This window comes from Necator americanus, chromosome IV, assembly GCF_031761385.1.
Source record: "Necator americanus strain Aroian chromosome IV, whole genome shotgun sequence".
NCBI classification, from domain to species: Eukaryota; Metazoa; Nematoda; class Chromadorea; order Rhabditida; family Ancylostomatidae; genus Necator; species Necator americanus.
In genome coordinates, this window is record NC_087374.1 from 34865870 (window position 1) to 34885355 (window position 19486).

The window sequence follows — 19486 nt, forward strand, 5'->3', positions numbered from 1 at the left end:
TTTATTGAATAGAAAATATTACAGTATTCCTACATTAATGACTAGCATGATTTCTAGCAATGAATTTCGCCGCACACAACGAACACCTCTTCTTATAGAAACAACAACGATTAAATGTATCTGATTATAAACCTGTTCTGGATCTGAGGGAATTCGTCGGCTGTGCTAGGAATGATCGGACCGGAAACCAAGGGAAACTGAAGCAGAGAGGAATTTTCTGTAGGGGTGAAAAAGAGAATTCCTCAAGCGATTGAGCATTTAGAAAAAACTTTTACACTCATAAGAATATTACAGAGAATAAAAAAAAACTAAGTGTGAATAAAAATAAATAAAATAGAACTGAATAAAAGCTAAAATAAATGAAGGGAATATTTAAGAATGCATGTTTTGACATTCATCCAATCACACAATTCAAACTGTAATGTTAGAATTCCCGATTAAAACCCGTTTAAATTTGATTTAATTTCAAAATGTGGGCGTGGCCTAACTGTGCAAACATTTGTATGCTACTGATGGAAACGGAGGTTCTGTCTCCTCAATTAAACATAAATAGCCAAATAAAATTTAAAAAAACTGGGAAAAATTTCCTGGGTACAAATTCGAAACATGTGCTTAACGTTTTACTTTTTATTTTTTTTAAATAAATTTTATCACCATTTCTTCATTAATATTAGTGCTTCTTTGCTGAACCAGCTGAATTCATTTTGTTTTTATTTATGGGTTTATTTTGATGGTTATATTGTTCTATTGAGCTCCGTACCTTTTTCTCGTCCACCATCACCCTTTTCCGGAAAATTTCGGCGATTTTCAAAAACATACTTTTATGGAAACCGTTTTTTTTAAACAAAATAATTATAAGCTTCACACCATAATTTGAAACAGGTTAGAACTTAAGTAAATACAAATGTTAATATACATAGAACAAATAAACAAAAATAAAATAGTGACAAGAATAAATATGTAAATATTCTTGAAATTTAGACTACGTTGAAATTTTTGAAGAGAATACAGAAGAATAAGAAGTGAATAAAAGGATACGAAAGTTTTTACAGAATTTTGGCAAACGGGAAGAAAACTCAACAACGTATCCCCGCAAAAGCATTTATCATTTTAACGTGACTTCGGCAACACAGATCAACTGATCGTGAACAATTGATCAAATAAACATGACCTCATCCGCATGGCGCTGATAACATGCGACGGGCGCTTCTATTTTAAAATTTCTCGCCTTGCGAAGTTTTTCCTCGTGGAGCAGGAATTAGAGGAGTAATTTGAGAAGAACGATAGGATTTTCCGGGAATCTAACGAATTTATTCACTTGATACGCGATCGAGAAACTTTGAGCGATGATGAACCGAAGATTAATGGTGTCACCACTCAACAGTAGCTTTCCTTGTGTGTAAATTTCGAAACAATAAAAAATAATAAAGAATTTATTATAAAAATTTCTATAGCAGTGATATACATGCATACAACATAAGACTTCCTTAACTACAAATTTCAAAGTAAAATAAATTTAAAAATTTATTTTACTTTGAAATTTTTAAATTTTATTATCAAAATAAATTCTTAGGAGTAATATACCTACATCACTGAGTTCCACCGAGCAATAATCAGTTCAAATCATTTCTGAGCTACGAAAAAAAAAAATCAATCGTCAAAAAAGGTATGTAGATAGGTATCGATTTCTCAGGAAGTGAACTGATCATTCCTCGGTGAAAAACTCAACGATGTAGGTATATTACTCCTAAGAATTTATTTTGATAATTAATTGAATTTTATTTTTTACTTTGAGATTCGTAAGTTCACTACCCGGGAAATCGATACCTATCTACAGTACTGTACCCCCTCAGTCCTTCACTTAGTAAGGCGAGAAAGAAAATATCGGGAAGAAAAACAGGAATAAGGCAATTCACCCCTGAAAACTGCTCAGCGATCTTTGAAGCTTTTGCTATGATCCGCGCCATCGCCCTATCAGTCTTATACACAGATAGTACGATATAATCGTGCTCCATTGCTAAATTTTTTGGAATTCTTAATCGATCACCTATTTAGACCCGAGGTCGCCCCTAAACTGACAATCCAATCAGCAATCGAATGAACGTTAGCACGAATCATTCATTCATCGATCATTCAAAGAAAAATTAGTGGAACTTATCGACGTAGACGTAAATAGATTTAAATCAGATTAACTGGAAGTCACGCTTCAAAGCAGGATACGTTTTTTTTTTCACACCATTTGTTCATCGAAAGCAAAATATCAATTAGCGATCATTTTCGCTGCAGGAACCCTTTTTATTTGGAGGGGTTTTGGAAGGAATTTGGAGAACATGTAGGAGATCCAGGAAAAAACTCAAAAATTCCTATTTTGTGTATTCAACAATGTCACCGTAGCGGTTTCTGGCAAGAAAAGGGGAATGAGAGGAAGAAGAAGAAGAAGATGAGGAATAAAAATTAAAAACACTCTAAAAAAGCATATTTTCGTACCGGGACCGAACAAAAGTTCAATCAAAGAGCTGTAAATTACAAGAGCTAACTGTTGCAAAAAAAAACAACAACAACAATTTATTGCTACTTTAGTAATTCCTCTTTAAAATATGGAAGATAAAAAATATGTGAAAAAATAAAAATAAGTAAGATAAATAAATATAGTATATGATGTACACCTCATTTTTAGAAACCCAATAGTTTTTAAGTGTAAAGTTGATTTAAAAAGAGATATATTCTTCGTATCCGTTAGCAAAGCGGACAACTGCCACAAATCGTTGAAGGAACTATTGCCGACGTTAGCAAAGGTCGTACGTTAGTCATGTAATAGAATAGTAATTACATTTTAGAAAAAAAAACAGCACCAAACATCCGTAGCAGTTGGCGGAACGTAATGCGGGTAATGTCCCAGAGGGATGCGTTAAATGGACCGCCTAACGAACGCTTCTTCGCTAAAATCTGACTCAAAATCATGTGATGGGTGGGACCTAATAAATCAGATTACGTTAATGGGGTGTCGAATCACGTAAATCACATAAAAATATTATAAATGATGGTCATTTTCTTCTTTGAAAACAAACAAAAATTTTCAGAAGAAGAATTACGGACCCCATATCAAATCCACGTGAAAATTCAATTTTAACGACTAGAAAGAGGAAGAACTGTGAAAGAAAACAACGCGTTCCTATAGCTGTCGAAGTTGTATGGCAGGAGGAAGAGGGGAAATATCGACTGACTTGTGATCTACGCAGCCGAGAAATCACTACATCATGCAATTTCCATCGCCTTAGTCGACGTTTTATGATTCTAATCAAAATTTTTAGTAAAATGTCATTTTTTTTCGCTTTACTACAGTACCGTAACCGCCACTAATGTTCTGTTTCTGAGACTGATTCCCTAGCTATATAGAAAATTTTCAGAAGTATTATTTGTTCTTATTGTTGCTGATCACCTTGATCCGATGGTTTTTTTTTTCAAATTTCCAACCCAATAGCTCCGAAAAAAAACCAAAATTTCGTGTGATTCCATGTATTTTACATTTTCTTGACTTTTCCTTGTATTTAATCTGAAGTTACTGTCAGTTGCAAATTTCTGCCTCTATACATAATTAGAAAATTTATTTTTGATGAAATATGATGATTTTCTCTGGAAAATATCTTTTCTTTGGTTTCTTATTAGCAAAAAACGTGTTGTTTAAGAAATTCCCACTTATTGTCTTATTATTGGCTAATTTTTCCTGACGGTTGGCTGAGCTGAGTAAAATTTCCAAGTCATCGGTGATTAGAGAGGAAATCCCCCTGGAACTCCGGGTAGAGCTTAATTTGTATGGCTGAGTGTTTCCTCCCGCATTTTTTCTCCGCTTATTTGAAAATTTTTTTAATAATGAAACATACTGATTTTTTTCTTGAAAAAATCTCTTTTATTCGCTTTTTATTAGGAAAACATGTGCTGTTAAGGAAATTCTGTAAACTACAAAGAAGGCGACACGAGCGTAGCGCAAATGGTAAGAGATTCAGCTGCGAGTGCACGACCCGATAGTTCGGAACCGCTTCCAGGAAGCCATCCGTACCTCCGGGTAGACATCGCTCCTACGTCGATAAGCTAGGACCAACGCTGACCGCATATACGTCGATCAGACCTCAGGAAGTTACTGTATAGGGCAGATACGCGCTCGTAAGCTTTGATCAATTCTGAATTGATGTCGATTTAAAAGAATTTATCACCAGTCAACACTTTACTCTGTTTAATTTTAATAAAAAAATTTACAAAAAAAAACTACACCAGTTTCTTACACAAAAATGAAAGTGAACTTATATAGAATAGAGCAGAAAAAAATTAAATAAATTAATTAAGTAAATCAAATAAATTACTATTATAATTAATAGACAACAAATTAAGGTGGAATTATTTCTGTGATGTTCGATTTAATTTTTCTCTTAAAGAGGAAATTAAAAAAAAACCTACTTCATCTAGGAAGTTCGGAAAGAAAAATCAAACTTTATCGAGGCTTAAACTGTTGGGAAAGGGTTTTTGGGATCCACTACGCTGATAAGAAAGTTTTTTTTTTATTTCAGCTGCCTTTTTTATGAGGTAGGTTTAAAAACTTGACCTCTTTCCCCTGGACTGTGATGGTCACGCGTTTCGTGTTGAAACCGTGGGAAATTTGATAATGTTCAGAGCTGATCCGAGAAGAATTGGGAAGAAATTTACTTTATTCTCTTTTACCAGTACAACTACACGTATAGTACAGAGTAGAACTGCTGAACTACCGCCCGAAGACGGTGGAGAAATTCTCCGTAGACGAAAAATTTAATAAAATCCGCATTGAAACGTAGTTAGCCAGTGTCAAGTGCACGTTTCATGGTTTGAATGGGAATTTTTCGTAAACTCGCGAAAACCGGTCTCGTAACGGCCATAAAATAGGGAAGTGAAGAAACAAAATAATAGATATTAGCAATAATAATAAATAAATAAGATAATTAATAAGTGGCGTAAACAAATAGGACAAGTAAGTAAGAGAAGTTGAATATGATATGACATTATAGATGAAGATGAATAATGGAAAGATAAATAATAAGAATAAATAAACCAATAAATGAATAAATAAATAAATAAATAAATAAATAATGGTGACAGTTCCTTTCAGGTTAAAGTTATTGAAAAGAACGTGCGCCTAAACACTGTAGGAATGCTACGAAGACGAATAAATTGTGGAAAATGACATTAAAACAGAGAAATCTAGGAATGTTAGAGTATAATACAATTAAGTAAATAAAGTAAATAATAAGAATAAATAAATAAATAATATGCGCGCTGAAACGGTCTTGTTCGACGGCTGGCAATTCATTGTAGGTTTAAATAATTCAAAAAAGAAGCTAGAACTCTACAAGAATTCTCTGAACACGAATAAATTATGGAACATTACATTAAAGCAGACAAATCCAAGAATTTTAGAGTATAGTGGAAGTAAGTAAATGAGGTAAATAATAAGAATAAATAAATAATAATGGTAAAAATTAATCCCAGGTTCAAGTAATTGAAAAGAACGTGCCTAAAGTCCTATAGGAATTCCGTGAACACGAATAAATTCGGAAACATTACATTAAAATAGACAAGTCCAAGAATTTTAGAGTAAAGTAGAAGCAAGTAAATGAGGCAAATATTAAGAATAAATAAATAAATAAATGAATAACTAGTGATGACAGTTCCTTCCAGGTTAAAGTAATTGAAAAGAACGTGCTCAAACATTTTAGGAATGCTGTGAACCCGAATAAATTGTGCAAAATTACATTAAAACAGACAAATACAGGAATGTTATACTATAATTCAAGTAAATAAATAGGGTAAATAATAGAAACAAATAAATAAATAAATAAATAGTGATGACAGTTCCTTTCAGGTCAAAGAAATTGAAAAGAACGTGCGCCTAAACACTGTAGGAATGCTACGAAGACGAATAAATTCGGGAACATTACATTAAAGCAGCCGAACCCGATGAATGCGTTTGAAGCAATAGGCGGTCGTTGACGACCGTCCGTCCGTCCGTCCGACCCACCGACCGACCGACGACGAAGATTGCTTTGCTCGTCGGCGGTGTCACCGTATTGGCACCACAGATCACGTTCGGCGAAGCGTTGTGCGCCAACGCTGAGACGGTCTTGTTCGACGGAAGCAGGCCGTCTTACGCTTGTTTTCCTTACGGACGTAGCTAAACGTTGCGCTCAGTCATATGGACGCGTCGAAAAAGTAGTGGAAAAATCTGTTTTGTGGGAGCTGTCGAAAAATCCCCGGATGTCACTGGAACATCGGGAAATCTTCCTGGCGACATCAATTTTTCCAGTAGAACACCACGGAGCATCGCCTTCTGCCCCATCTGGGACGGAAACGATGATTCAATTTAACCGGGCCACTTCCAGAACTTGCTAGTGCTTTTGTTGTTGTTGTTGTTGTTGTTGTGTCACGTAGTTGTTGATTGAGTCATTCATTGTTCATTGAAGGGAATGTGTAAAGAAAGGAAGTATGAACGCTAGATGTCGCTCGATGATCGTGTTCCTGGCGCCGAGTTCGCTCGCTTCCAGTCGCATCACCATGATTTCTGAAGATTCGTACGAAGCCGGTTCTTCTTCTTCGTGGCGTGGCGAACGTTACCACTTTCACGACACGACGCGACGATCAACATCGACGATTCGCCGACGAAAAAAGCAAACCGCACAACTGTCTGAGGCGGCGATCTTTAGCGAGAGATTCGCATAGATTCTAAAGATTCTAAAGATTCTAAAGATTCTAAAGATTTATGTTTATATTGGCATTGGAAGGCAACGATCCATCATCCTTAACTGACGACAGCTACTAGAAGATATTATCTTTTAATCTCCTCTCCTTCATCGCAAAAACATACGAAGATTCATAAAATCCTGATGAAATTCTTGCATAATAACACGTGGAGCTGTTATGGGAAACGAAAAACTTTAGGAAGAAATTTTAATGGAATGCAAAATGCATGAAAGAGCGTGAAAATCAGTGGAAAAAGGTTTTTTTTCCTAACTTACAGTATCACTTCTTAAACCAGAAAACCAGAAACCACTCCTCGTTCTGGAAGCTAATCCGTGAATTTATTTGGGAACGTGCTCGCGCTGCTGAAAAAGTTGCAATCCAAGTTATTTGCAGATATAGCCGGTCCTTTACGGAAGACGTAGTTCTGGACTTTACAGTAAATCGTCCGGAAAATTTCTGTTGAATGGAGGCATCAGGATCCACAGTAAAAAAGCGCCAGCACAGGATCCGCCTCATCTTATAATCTTGTAGTTTCTGTAAGTCCCGTTAGTTTGTTTTTCTCTCACCACTAAAGGACTGAAAGGTATGAGAACTGCGGTCAGAATATAAATATTACTACTTCAGTGAGTGAAAAATGGTTAGGAAAAGTATGAAGAATTTCCTACCTGATGGTAGATTTGTATGTTACGTATTGCAGCTAATCCATGCCGAAGGACGTCCACCACCACCACGTAATCGTACGAGTTTTCCACACTGAACCGGAAACGTCTAGAAGAGATTAGCTTTGGGTCGTAATTCCTAGATGTCTGTGAAAACAAACTTTCCTTTTCGGTTTAACTGAACAGAGGGTGAAAGGAATTGTTTCGGATCTAAGGATATCAGAAAATGTGTTCTGATACAGTGATCTCAGAGATGTATTATTTTATTTATTTTATTTAATTACATTTATTTCCATAGATTTTTCATAGATTGGAAAATCTGCACCGATAGCCATCGGACAAATCGAAAATTCTGGAGAATTTCCGCTGTTAAATGACAAAAATATTATTTGAAAACGTCTTAAGTACCTTGAATTTGTTCCTTTTACGTATGTAACTTCGGAAAAGTTAGCCTTTCTAGGATATGCGTTAAAAAAAACTTCCATTTTATCCTAGATAGCTGCTCGTTCAAAGGAAAAGCCGCTTGCAGCGCTGGAAATAACTGGAGGCTACTATAAATATTACTAATTTCCAATAAAAGCGTTCAGAAATTCCAGAAATCTCTCATGCCAACAAGATATGAAACGAGCTCATTGCTTTCTCTACTACGTCCTAATTCGCGCTTCGCAAATTAGGACGTAGTAGGGAACAACTTCGTAATTTACAGAAAATTAAACTTTTCTCCGTCTTTCTTTCTTTTTTTTTTCTTTTATCTTTTTCTTTTAATATCTTTTCTTCTGAATTTCCAAGCGTATGCATTCCGTTTCGGTCAGAGTTTAGGGGACACAGATCATAATTAAGATAAAGAATAAAGTAAACAAGAGTATTCGCTTCCGATCAATCGCCTGGGGTTCACCTGCAACTAAGAGATAGTAGATTTTTAGTACCTAATCCAGAGATGACACCACGACCATTCCAAAACTTTCGCTGACGATACATCCAGAACATGGGACCCAGACGTTGAAGAGATGTTTGAATAAGGGTAGAAAATGAACGAGTTAGCCTCGTTAATGGAATCTGCACTTGATCTATGACGTATGTTTTTTCGCTTCAAATGTGTGAGAATTGATCGTTGATATGTTAAAGTGAACCACATCTTCACTAAGCTACATGCAATGAAACGTTGTATAGCGATTCGGGGTCTGGGTCCCATTAGGGCGTCACATACTTAAAAAACAAATAGAAGGAAAACGTGCAAGGAAGCGACATCGCGAAGGGACCGAACCGAAGACCAGACATTAGGCGGGGTCAAAACGACATGGAGCTCGGTGCGTGGATTTGGCGGTTGGGATCAAGGTGGGACCACCACGAACTGCATCGATGATTTGTGATTTTCGATTCCGACAACAACGCTAAAGTGCACCGGGCAGTCGTTTATGCAACTACACCGAGCTTCAGGTCGTTTTGACCCGACCCTTGTTCTCACTGTTGTTCAGAACCTCATTTAGGCAACTGGGTCCCACCTCGAACGTAAAGCTTTCAAATTACGGTTACGGTCCTAACTCTGGATCACATAAGGATCAGACAGAAGTTCCAGGTTAGGAGCGGAGGGTTCAAACCATTAATCGTGCGGATTCAGCTGTGATGTTTTTACCACTGTGTGCCACACACGTCACAGGTAATAAATTTAAAAAATTTTCAATTGAGCACACGATTTTTCTTTAACGACGCCCGATATTCAACGAATTTCATCCGGTTCGCTGTGTTTGTGGTTTGTTGTCGAGATCACGTGAATAATTGAAACCTCCAAAGTTGAAACTACTCGATCACGGTCAAAGAGTAAATTTTTGAATAATTTTTGCATTGAATTATAGTTGGCGACAGTTCAACGTCGGAATTTTTTTTTTCATCCGATTATCAATGATTTACAGAAGTGATAGAAGGCATAAAATATAATCCACAGATATAACACAAAGCATAACAGAAAGACTAATAAAAAAATAAATATAAAAGAAAGAAAAGGAAAAAGGAAAGAAGTTAGAAGTAAAGGATGAAGTCTCCGGCGTATCCATCCATTTGGGATGCATCCACGCGTTTTTTTTGGTGCACTTCGTAATCATAGAGGTTTTTCAAAGGTGTATTGGGTCATGGAATGACTTGTATAGAGAATTTCACTGAGAAAAAATTATTTTAGAGCAAAAAATAATTCTGGAAAATGAATTCTTGACATTGAGGACTGGATAAAGTACAAAAGACCAGAGCATACTGTACTTTTTATCCAGTTCGTGAAGATGCGGTAGTATTATTGCAGGTACATATGTAAAGCGACCGAGCCCTACGCATCATATCTCGAAGTTTTTTTTTCGCTACAAAGGGGTTGAAAAGAAAAAAAAAGAAGAAAATTCTCTGTGAAATTATTTATAATTATTATTTACTTTATCTAGTCCTCAATGTTGAGTGTTCATTTTCCAGATTTTTTTTTTTGCTGTAAAATAAATTTTTTCTCAGTGAAATTATTTATGCAACTTTTTCACTGAGCCAATACACGTTTGAAAAAAAGAATAAAAAAAGAATAATATAGAAGCGAAAAGAAATTATTGTCGTATTTATCGCCGTTGTTTAAAAGATGAACGATGAGGTGGTTCGGTATTCACGAATCCTTGCCGGATGCGCGTACACTTCCGAATTTAATTCGGATCCGTTTGAGAAACGCGAACGCGAACTAAAATTTTTGGAAAAAATTAAATTATTAATTGAAAAATAAATGAAATGAAATTTATGGACACGTGTGCAGCCGTCTATGCAGTGATTTGCCCGAGGCTACACAATATGTGAAGTCATTGCTTTCATTCTCTCCCGACAAGCCATGTACCAGTTTATGAGCGGGATCACGGAGGAATGAAGAGCCTGGTTGGCATAGAGCGGCTTCGAGCTGATCTATCGATCGGGCAGTCACAGCCGAACCGCTTACCGACTACGCTACACTCGTTCCGATGATGATGATGATGGCTAACGTTAACGCTTTCCCAATACATTGACTTCGTTCATTGTTTTATTCGTGGTCACTACCGGACACTGTGAAAATCCAGTAGACCCGTTTTCTTAAAAATAAAAGTCTAAGAACTTGTAGAAGCACAGAAAATAGCTTTAGATACTAGAAGAAAGTTGTAGAGGCAGGAAAACTACGGTAAGGGGGTAGGAAACAACATTTTTTATAAATAAATTAGAATTGTGAAACAGTTAGCACTTTCTCCAAGGTCGTAGAGAAGAACATTGACAAAATTTGGAAAAAAAAAGACAGAAACAAAAATAGAGACTAGTTGTCGTGCACTCATCTCATTTATTCCTAACCTTTTTGCTTCTTTTTGCTCTTTACAGAAATTCTGACTTTGTACAGTGCTGTTTATTAAAATATCTGACTTTAATTTATATACAACTATAATTAATATGTATATGTAATAAGTATTATATATATATATATATATATATATATGTAAATAGAATATCCACATACATATATAATATAATATACAAAAATAGCAATAAATTAAATAATAATATAATATAAAAAAATGACAGTAATAATATAATATAAAATATTTTTTATTACAATTTAGGACAAATAATTGCTCTGGAATTATAAAATGGGAGAAAGTAGGTAGGTATGTAGCTGGTGATTGGGCGATTATCCAGTTCCGTTTTTCCAAAGTTTTCCCAGTTACTTCCCATTTTTAATTAATAATAAAGACTAAAGAATTCCTAAGCATTAAACAATCGTGTAGAAGAAAACTAAAAAAAAAAGTAAATAATAAAGTAATAAAGATAAAAGAAATTACATATAGAAATGTTGATGATTTTTGAGATGTTTGAGAGTCCTCGTGATAAAATTATATCATTTGTTAACTGATCGATTTATCTGTCATTTCCACGCCGACCACGACTTCTGACAAATTCAATTTTTTATTCCATTTGTCATTTTGTGTATTGATTGTGTGTAATAATGATATGCGCTTCAATGATAGCGCTTGAAACTTGTTCTTCTGTGTTTTTCTCCGCTCGTGTTTTCGTTGTCATTGTTGTTCTCCCAGGATTCGATGACTACCAGAAGGTGTCCTTAATGAGCGAACAAATAAATAGATAAGCATAAACATATGAACATAGACAGCATAAACATGAAAAATCGAGGAATGGTTGAAGTTTTTTTAATGTAATTATTGTTCAAGAATCTGTTTTATTAAAAAAAATAGTAAGTAATAAAAAAATAATGATATAAAAATAATAATATACTTGTATAAATATATAAAAATAATAATATACTTCTATATATATATAATACTAATAATATACTTGGCTGCCTTTTGATCGAAGCATAACAAATAAAATCGAAAAGAATGAAATTATATAAAATCCAAAAAAATTGTAAGACTTTTCAGTACTGTAACTGTTTCTAAGGAATGAGAGTTTCTCATAAGTCTTTCAGTATATGACAGCACTAAAATATTATATGTAATGTCTTTTTATTTATATTTTAATATGTTGCATCTTCTTGAATGTTAGGGGCATTGGTCGGAATTGACCATGATAGAAACTACATATGTGTATTATTTATTATTTATTATTTATTAATTTATTTATTTATCTCTTTGTACTGAAAAAATACATATGAGTATTTGAGGTAAGAGATAATTTTTTCAGGAATCATTCTTCTACTTAATACTGTTAACAAAAATACACTAAGTCGACTCTTATTGAATCCCGCTTAATTCCGAAAAAAATCTCACTCAAATAATATACGTTAACGTTCTTTGTTATTACTTATTTGACTGAAAAAAATCAGCTACATATTTCAAAAAATTTAATTTAGTTTTGTTTTTTTAACAGATACAGCTGATTTCCACGAAACATTCTTTTTTTTTTTCCTGTAGAGTTACTGTAAGGACGTGTTTATCGAAGGAGAAATGCTGTGGTTGTGTACGAAATGTGTAACGTATGCTACATTTATTTATAGTGCTCCCCGGTGAGAAAATGATGGATGTATCCGTGTGCAAATAAAACCGATACTGAACTGAAGATGATAGATCGATAGCTGATGAAGAAACACCGAAGAAAACGGAAAGAAACTGAAATTTTTCAATCTCCCCCACTACCAGGTGCTGTGTCTTGGTGAGGTTGCACTAATGAAAATTCTCCATCAAGGCACGAACTTCTACAAACGTAAGCAGAAACCTATCTATTATCCAAAGTAAATAATATATAAAATAATAATACATGAAAAATAGGTAGTAATAATATATAAAATAATAAATAATATAAATATATTTTGAATAAATAGGATGGGTGTAGTGTAGCGGTCAGAGGTTCCGCTTCCTGCACGATTGATCGCAGGTTCGAATCAGCCCTAGTGCTCACCGAGCCATCGATAAATCGATTGGTACCAATCTTGTCTGGGAGGATAAGAACACTGACTTTGCACATCGGCCAGTCAGTTACATCTTCGTGAACCCGAACCCAAAGAATCCTAGATTGAAGTGAACGTGGAGGCGCAAGATCCCAAGTGGATTGATTAACGCCGGAAACGTTATCCTTCTATCCTTATTTTGAATAAGCGTACATGAGTCTGAGTGTGGCTTGTACAAGGCCCATTCAAGAATGTTTCTGTACGTTCTGTTCACGTACGAACTATATAACTTGCACGGTTATATGGCAGAAGTCACCCAAACACTGGAAAAAAAGTTCCCGTTATCTGGCAAACCTTCAAGCCACAACCCAAGTGGGTAAAATACCCAGAGGGAGAGCGCGAAATCTTCGGTAACAAGTCTGCGGTTGGTTACGCAGACTGTGCCGGATACTGTCACCCATGAGGTACTCGGGTCACTCAGTGCTGATAGACAGTCCACGTGGGGGCTCCACTCCCCGTAGGCTATGGAACGGTAACGAATGGATGGATTCTGTGCGAGTTTTTGTTTTAAATTTAGAATTTTAGATAGAACAACGTTGAAGAACCACTCGTCTCGACGAATATGTGGATTAGGCGATAACCCCCGCTCGCTGATTGAAGGTATCACCCCGCGAATCTGGAGTGGTGCGGGGATGATGGGGGTGATTCCGTCCATTTCTTCCTAATTGCCGTAAAAAACGGCCCGGAAGATGCAGCGCGTGCACAACGCTGGCGCGCTCCAATCGAACTCGTTGCGCTGCGCGCTGGAACGCTCGAAGCCGTATTTTTTGGGTCATTTTTTTCCGGCAGTGAGGAAGAAATAGACGGAATCACCCCCCTCTCCATAATCTACGAATCCGTATAGGCATAACCCGCACCACCCCAGATTCGTGGAGTGATGCCTTTAAGTAAGCATATTATAGTATATATATATATATATATATATATATATTGAAAATTTTCTGTGGTTTTAACTTATATTTAGGTTTTAAAAATTTTAAACAATTTATCTATTATTCATTATTATTTCGTTATTTATTATTTTGTTTCCAACTATTTTTTTTATTTATTCTTCAAAGTTTTTTTTTTTTTAATTTTGAAACCTGGGTCCGTGTTGCGCCATAGATCGATGGGGCTTCTCAGAGATTCTCCCGCAAAGGAAATGGAAGCGATCGATCGAAATAATTGGTAGCTTGTAGAAGCGAGGTTGAAGGAAAACGCAGCCTATGGGAATAATTCAATTTCGCCTAAAATCCTTTGACTAAATTTAAGAAAATGAAATAAACATCCACATATTTGTGGAAAATACAAAGAGTTTGGTGGTTACAACACCTTCGACGTTTGGAACTTTGTGCAATTTATTGTGGAGGATCGTCAATTTTCGAATGAAAAAAAGAAAACCACTCTAACACTCGAATGTTCTTTTTTATTTCTTCCGCTTTTGTATGCACTACAATTATGAAAACAATTTTTTTTTTTTGATAAAACGCTAATCCACTATTTCTTCTGGGATTCCCGCCGCGCATCCGCGTGTTCCAGGTAGCCTGATTTCATGGAGAATTATTTTCTCTTCTGCTCCTGAATTTGCTAACCCTGCACTACAAATAGCGATTAAAGGCGGCTTAGGCGTGTGACACAATAATGTTGCTTATAGCATTTTCTGGATTTTGTCAGGGAAACGATCTCGACAGGCCAATATACTGCGTCAGAATTCAAATCTAGGATTTTCAGGGTGTGATGCTTCCTTGATGTCGGCTGTCTCCATTAACAAATCCTAGGTAGATTTTAGGACAAAAAAACGAAATTAAAAATAAATAAACGAAAAAATCTTAGGTATTAAAGATGTTCTTGGTTTTGAGGTAACCTTATAGTCTCCGACACTGGAGATTTTCGTTCTGTTAGCTCCTTTGAATGTTCACCTCAACACCAGTGATGTAGCAGTACAGCAGATTGCGCGGTAGAGCAGTACAGCATATTATTTTTTTAAAAAATTCTCATAAAAATCTGTTCAAATCAGTGGTTACCGTGATAGAAAATTATATTGACATATCAGTACAAATTTTCAAAATAATTTGGAGAAACCTAGGAAGGATGATGTGAAAAATCTTAGTTAATTTTAACTCATTGCAGGACATCTAAACTTCTTGTTTAGATATAAATTTGCACATGTTAACAAAAATTTCTAACGATTGAAATCCGGTCAAAGGCGTCACATCACGAAAATGAATGGATGAAGGTGTAGCTTATGAGAGTACGAGCGTGAAGAAGCTCAGCTCTCCTCAGTCGTTCTGAAAGAGGCGTGGAAAAAGCGCTTCCTGCACGAATTTCCCTACGAGGCACCTGTTAACGCTCCATTCTTCTGCACGTGCCGCATCGCTGAGAGAGCAGACAACAGCGAATGAAGTTTTTTCACCACCCCATCCATGTGAAACGAAGAGGTAAGCTGCTGAGGGGACCGAAGCATACGCAAAGGGTAACGTTATAAGGTGTATCGTAGGAAAAATCGCACAGAGAAGAATTTCTCTTGTCGTTTTTCAGGATGATTAGGAGAAATTGAGTGTGAACACGTTCATGCTAGTAATCTACACTCCTAACTCTATCTTTTCGTGGGCAGATCCCAACGTCTTCAGTTTTGTGGTCTGCCGTTTTCGAGGATATTCTTTTCATTATTTGGTGAATATATTGTTGCTCCTATCTGATCCTTATTTTGCAGCATCACTGCCTATGCATCCGTTCAAACATCTACGAGCTAGTTTTGTCTACATATCCTTCAGCTAAAGGGGTCAAGGCTTACGAGGTGAACTCTGGAGATAAATAAAGAAAATTTTCAAAGTTTGCATACCCTGCGGCGGCTTTAATCGGATGAGCGCCATCAGTTTCCAGCAACACATGCTTTTCAACTTGTTTAGGCACATTTTTCACTTCAATCGCTCTGTTCGGCTCTATTCGAAACTATCGTTGTGTTTATTTGTGTTGCAGAGCGACGTCAACTATTTATTTGACGTATATATAAGCAATGTAATCTGTGTTACGATAAAATTGATAACTTCATGATAAATGACATAAATGATTGAGTAATAATAAATGATAAATGATAAATATTCTTAATTTCTATATGGGGAGTTCAGTCGAGTCGTAACCTCTCGAAGATTATGGAATAACAACGAATGGATGAACTCTATGCGAGCTTTAGCTGAAGATGAAGTCGTAAGATCCGCTCGTCGTTCAAGTCAAATAAGTCATTTCTTTAGTGGAAAGAGTCTAGCACAATAGGTAAGAGGATAGGCTGCACGGTTGATGGTTCGGATCCGTCCTATAACGATCCAAGCCTTCACATTCCCCAAGGGTCCATAAATTAGCACCGTATTTGTCTGACAGAATAAAAAACGCACGATGTATCCACTGATCCACCTACAAAGTTACTGTATAAACCGTACATACGTTCATAGACGTCAAATGATTCTCATTTGAAGTGGAATGCGTGGTCGGGAAGGGAACGGTCAACGACGTGCACTCCATCTTTTATGTTCCTCTATTATTCGTCTGAATATATATTTGCAGTGCAAAGCCTATGACACCGGTTTTCATCAAGAAACCAATCAATTACAGTTAGAAACATTAAAAAATTATAAAAATATTCAAATTTAGCGATAAATAAAATGATAGATTTGAAGTATTATTTGAATAAATTCTGAGATCAATTACTCTGCAGATAAAATATTATCTACAGAATGCTTTAATACACCTTTTTTCTTCGATCACTGCATGAGGAATCGTTTTCAACCAAAAGCGCTAAAAAAAAGACTTTGAAGCGAGATGTTGGATGTCTTCCTCTGGATATTTCCTCTAATTCCTTGCGAAAATTAAAAATAATCGTTCAGTTACTATAAACTATAAATTACACTATAACTATAAATAAATATAAAAATAAATAAATAATAATAAATATGCACTATAAATTACAACACCGCTACTAACTTGTGTCCCAAAATCCGTCGCCGACGGATTAATCCGTCGCAAACCGTCGGAATTCTTAGAAGTGGGCAAAATTAAATTCTGAAAATACCATTCGAAAATAAATGAGCTGCTGATTTCAAATACACTTCGAGAATTTACTTTTGACAAATGTGTGGCCTGAAAACGGGCAAAGCCCCGTTAATTACTTTCACACCTCCGCAATCCTTCCATTGGCATATCCCGCGGATACATCTCCATGGAAGGAAGGGGTGTTCATAGGATTTCCGCTTATTTCTTAAAATTGGACAAAATGTTTATTACATCCGTAATCAGGAGGTTATTTAGAGCATTTTGGTACCCCACATCATATGTTGGTCCGAAATTTCCATTCTCTTCAGAAATTCACGAAAGTGCTCCATCGAAGATTAATAAAACGTCATGCTTTCAAAGATGTGAAAAATCTTCTCGGAAATTTTTCAGCAAACAACTTGTACTTGACAATAGTTCATATTGTAAGCTTCTAGCTTTGAAAATGTCTAGTTTTTCCAGTGTCAAACTTACAACATTACTCTATTTCGTTATTTGGTCCAGTTTTTGAACAGCTGTCAACAGCTTAGAATGAACGCTTAAGTCTCGCGATTCGGTACTTGCCCAGAACTCTCCTTCCTTTACGAGAAGTGAATTGGGCGCTAACATTGGATGAGAGCTAGACATGGTTTTCGAGTGACCAAATTGAGGAAATTTTTTCACAAAACAGAAATTTTTGCAGCCTCTATGGATTTTTTCAGTACCTCAAATACTAAGTTCTTCTCACAAAAAGACGCTCTTTCGAATGATGTTCAATTCACTTTTATTTACAAGCTTCAAAATTTTAACACTGACTCCGCCCTCTTATAGAGCAGGCGATATTCTATAGCTGGAATGGTTATCGCGGCCCAGACACAGTCTGCCAGGCATCTCACACCTTAAATGGGTGACTCCTCTGGCGATTCTTCGTCACAGAGGGACAGTAATGTTTGAACATAAACATGTACGTAACATGAACTGTTGCTGTCAAGGTGAGATGGCAGGGAAAAAAACTAAAGGCAGGTTATGTGAACGGGTTACAACTACTGAACAGTAACGGTTCACACCTCTCCGGTGCTATTCTGACCGTATTTCTTCTGTATAGACTGTATGAAGCGCAGGGCTTAAGTGCTTCATGACTCTGCTAGAATAAACTTCTTTAGTTAGTTATTTATCTGTTTGTTTAGTTATTTATTTGTATTTATTTCATATTTATTCAACACAGTTGACTAAAAACTACCTATCCTGATTGTTTTTCTTTATTACCTTCTTAAAGGCGGAATTGGAAGCATAAAGGTTCGACCTCGTCCTTAAGCCTTTCATCCCTGCGCGAACGACAAGCTGGCAACGGATCCTTAAGAGAATAAGGACACTTATTGCATAAATATACCACAGATACTGCTCTATAGTCATTCTTTAGGCGGCACACGCATTCATTACTCTGAATTTTTTTTTCTGATTTTTTTTTCTAATTTTTTTGGTTCTCTAATGAAATCGAACACGCTGGTTTCCCCCAGGGTGTTCACTGATTCCAAGCGCTTTATTTTTTTCTTTTTCCTTCTCACTAAAGGTTCTCATTTTAGTGATTACCTCGGCGTAGCACAACAATAAACTCAATTCTCATGGATTACTTTACAATCCCACGACTCATTCAATGTCCGCAATAAAAATCCTTAGCCGAAAATCACTCTGGAGAATATAAATCCTCGGTCTGCACAACCTCTGTTCAAGAAATTCAAGAAATGTAGACTATTCATAATCAGACCCCGAAAATCTGCAGAAATACACGAAAGTATAAATTCTCGCATCGCACCCGAGACGTGGTTTTCCTTTGAGAAACATCAATTATCAATGATAGCAGTCCGTGGAAGTAAGATGTTGCGTGCCGATGACGTTTCCGAACATCGCTATGATCGCTGTCCTTCTACGATATCACGGAAGGAATCCCATATCATCTCGTGACGCCTTTGAGACCTTTTCTCAAAACTGTGAAGAAAAATCTGAAAGAGTAAAATTTATAAATGTAAATTTATCGCCTCACAGCCAGGCGATTCCATATAATTAGGCTGTTCTATGTACATAGATCCAAACATTGTAAAGCGTCGCAGTTTCCGTGATGTCTCGTTTTTGTCTTTGGATAACACCTGAAGCAACGAAGGAAGGCTGCAAAAAAATGCTCATCGATTTTTTAGAGCGTATCGATTTGCAAGTGCGTATCGATTTCCTAGATCCAAGATAATTCGGGGAAGAAACTGCCTCCACCGTGACCGCGGTCTGAGTGTTAGCCAGTTAACTGATGCTTGTGCGGTTTCATCCATGACTGGGAAACGCTAACGTTGAACTTGGACTAGTGACCAGATCCATTAAATTTGGCATTGAATCAGGCAAATATTTCTCCGGAAAGCCGTTAGAAAATTCTCGAACGATTCTTGCATGGATTCCTCAGAAGAATCCTTCAAATCATCCAACTTTACCCAGCATTCGTAAATAATCATTCACTTCCTGGTTAAGACCAAATGGCGTCAGCGGGCCCGTGTTTTTTCCCCACGGAACGGCTGGAAAAAAATCGATTCATAATCTAAGCATTATTTATTGATGCAAATCGTGTGCACACACTCTGATCTGT

At 36.3% G+C, this 19486-nt stretch overlaps 1 protein-coding gene across 1 annotated transcript; it reads right to left on the bottom strand.

Annotated features, from left to right (window-relative positions):
- Positions 1–16076: 16076 nt before the first annotated feature.
- On the bottom strand, positions 16077–16356 carry RB195_003693 (uncharacterized protein; the record flags this gene model as incomplete). The annotated part of the gene is made up of 2 exons (XM_064201452.1): positions 16077–16208; positions 16279–16356. 2 exons carry the CDS (start codon positions 16354–16356, stop codon positions 16077–16079), a joined length of 210 nt encoding a protein of 69 aa, XP_064057333.1.
- Positions 16357–19486: the final 3130 nt, after the last annotated feature.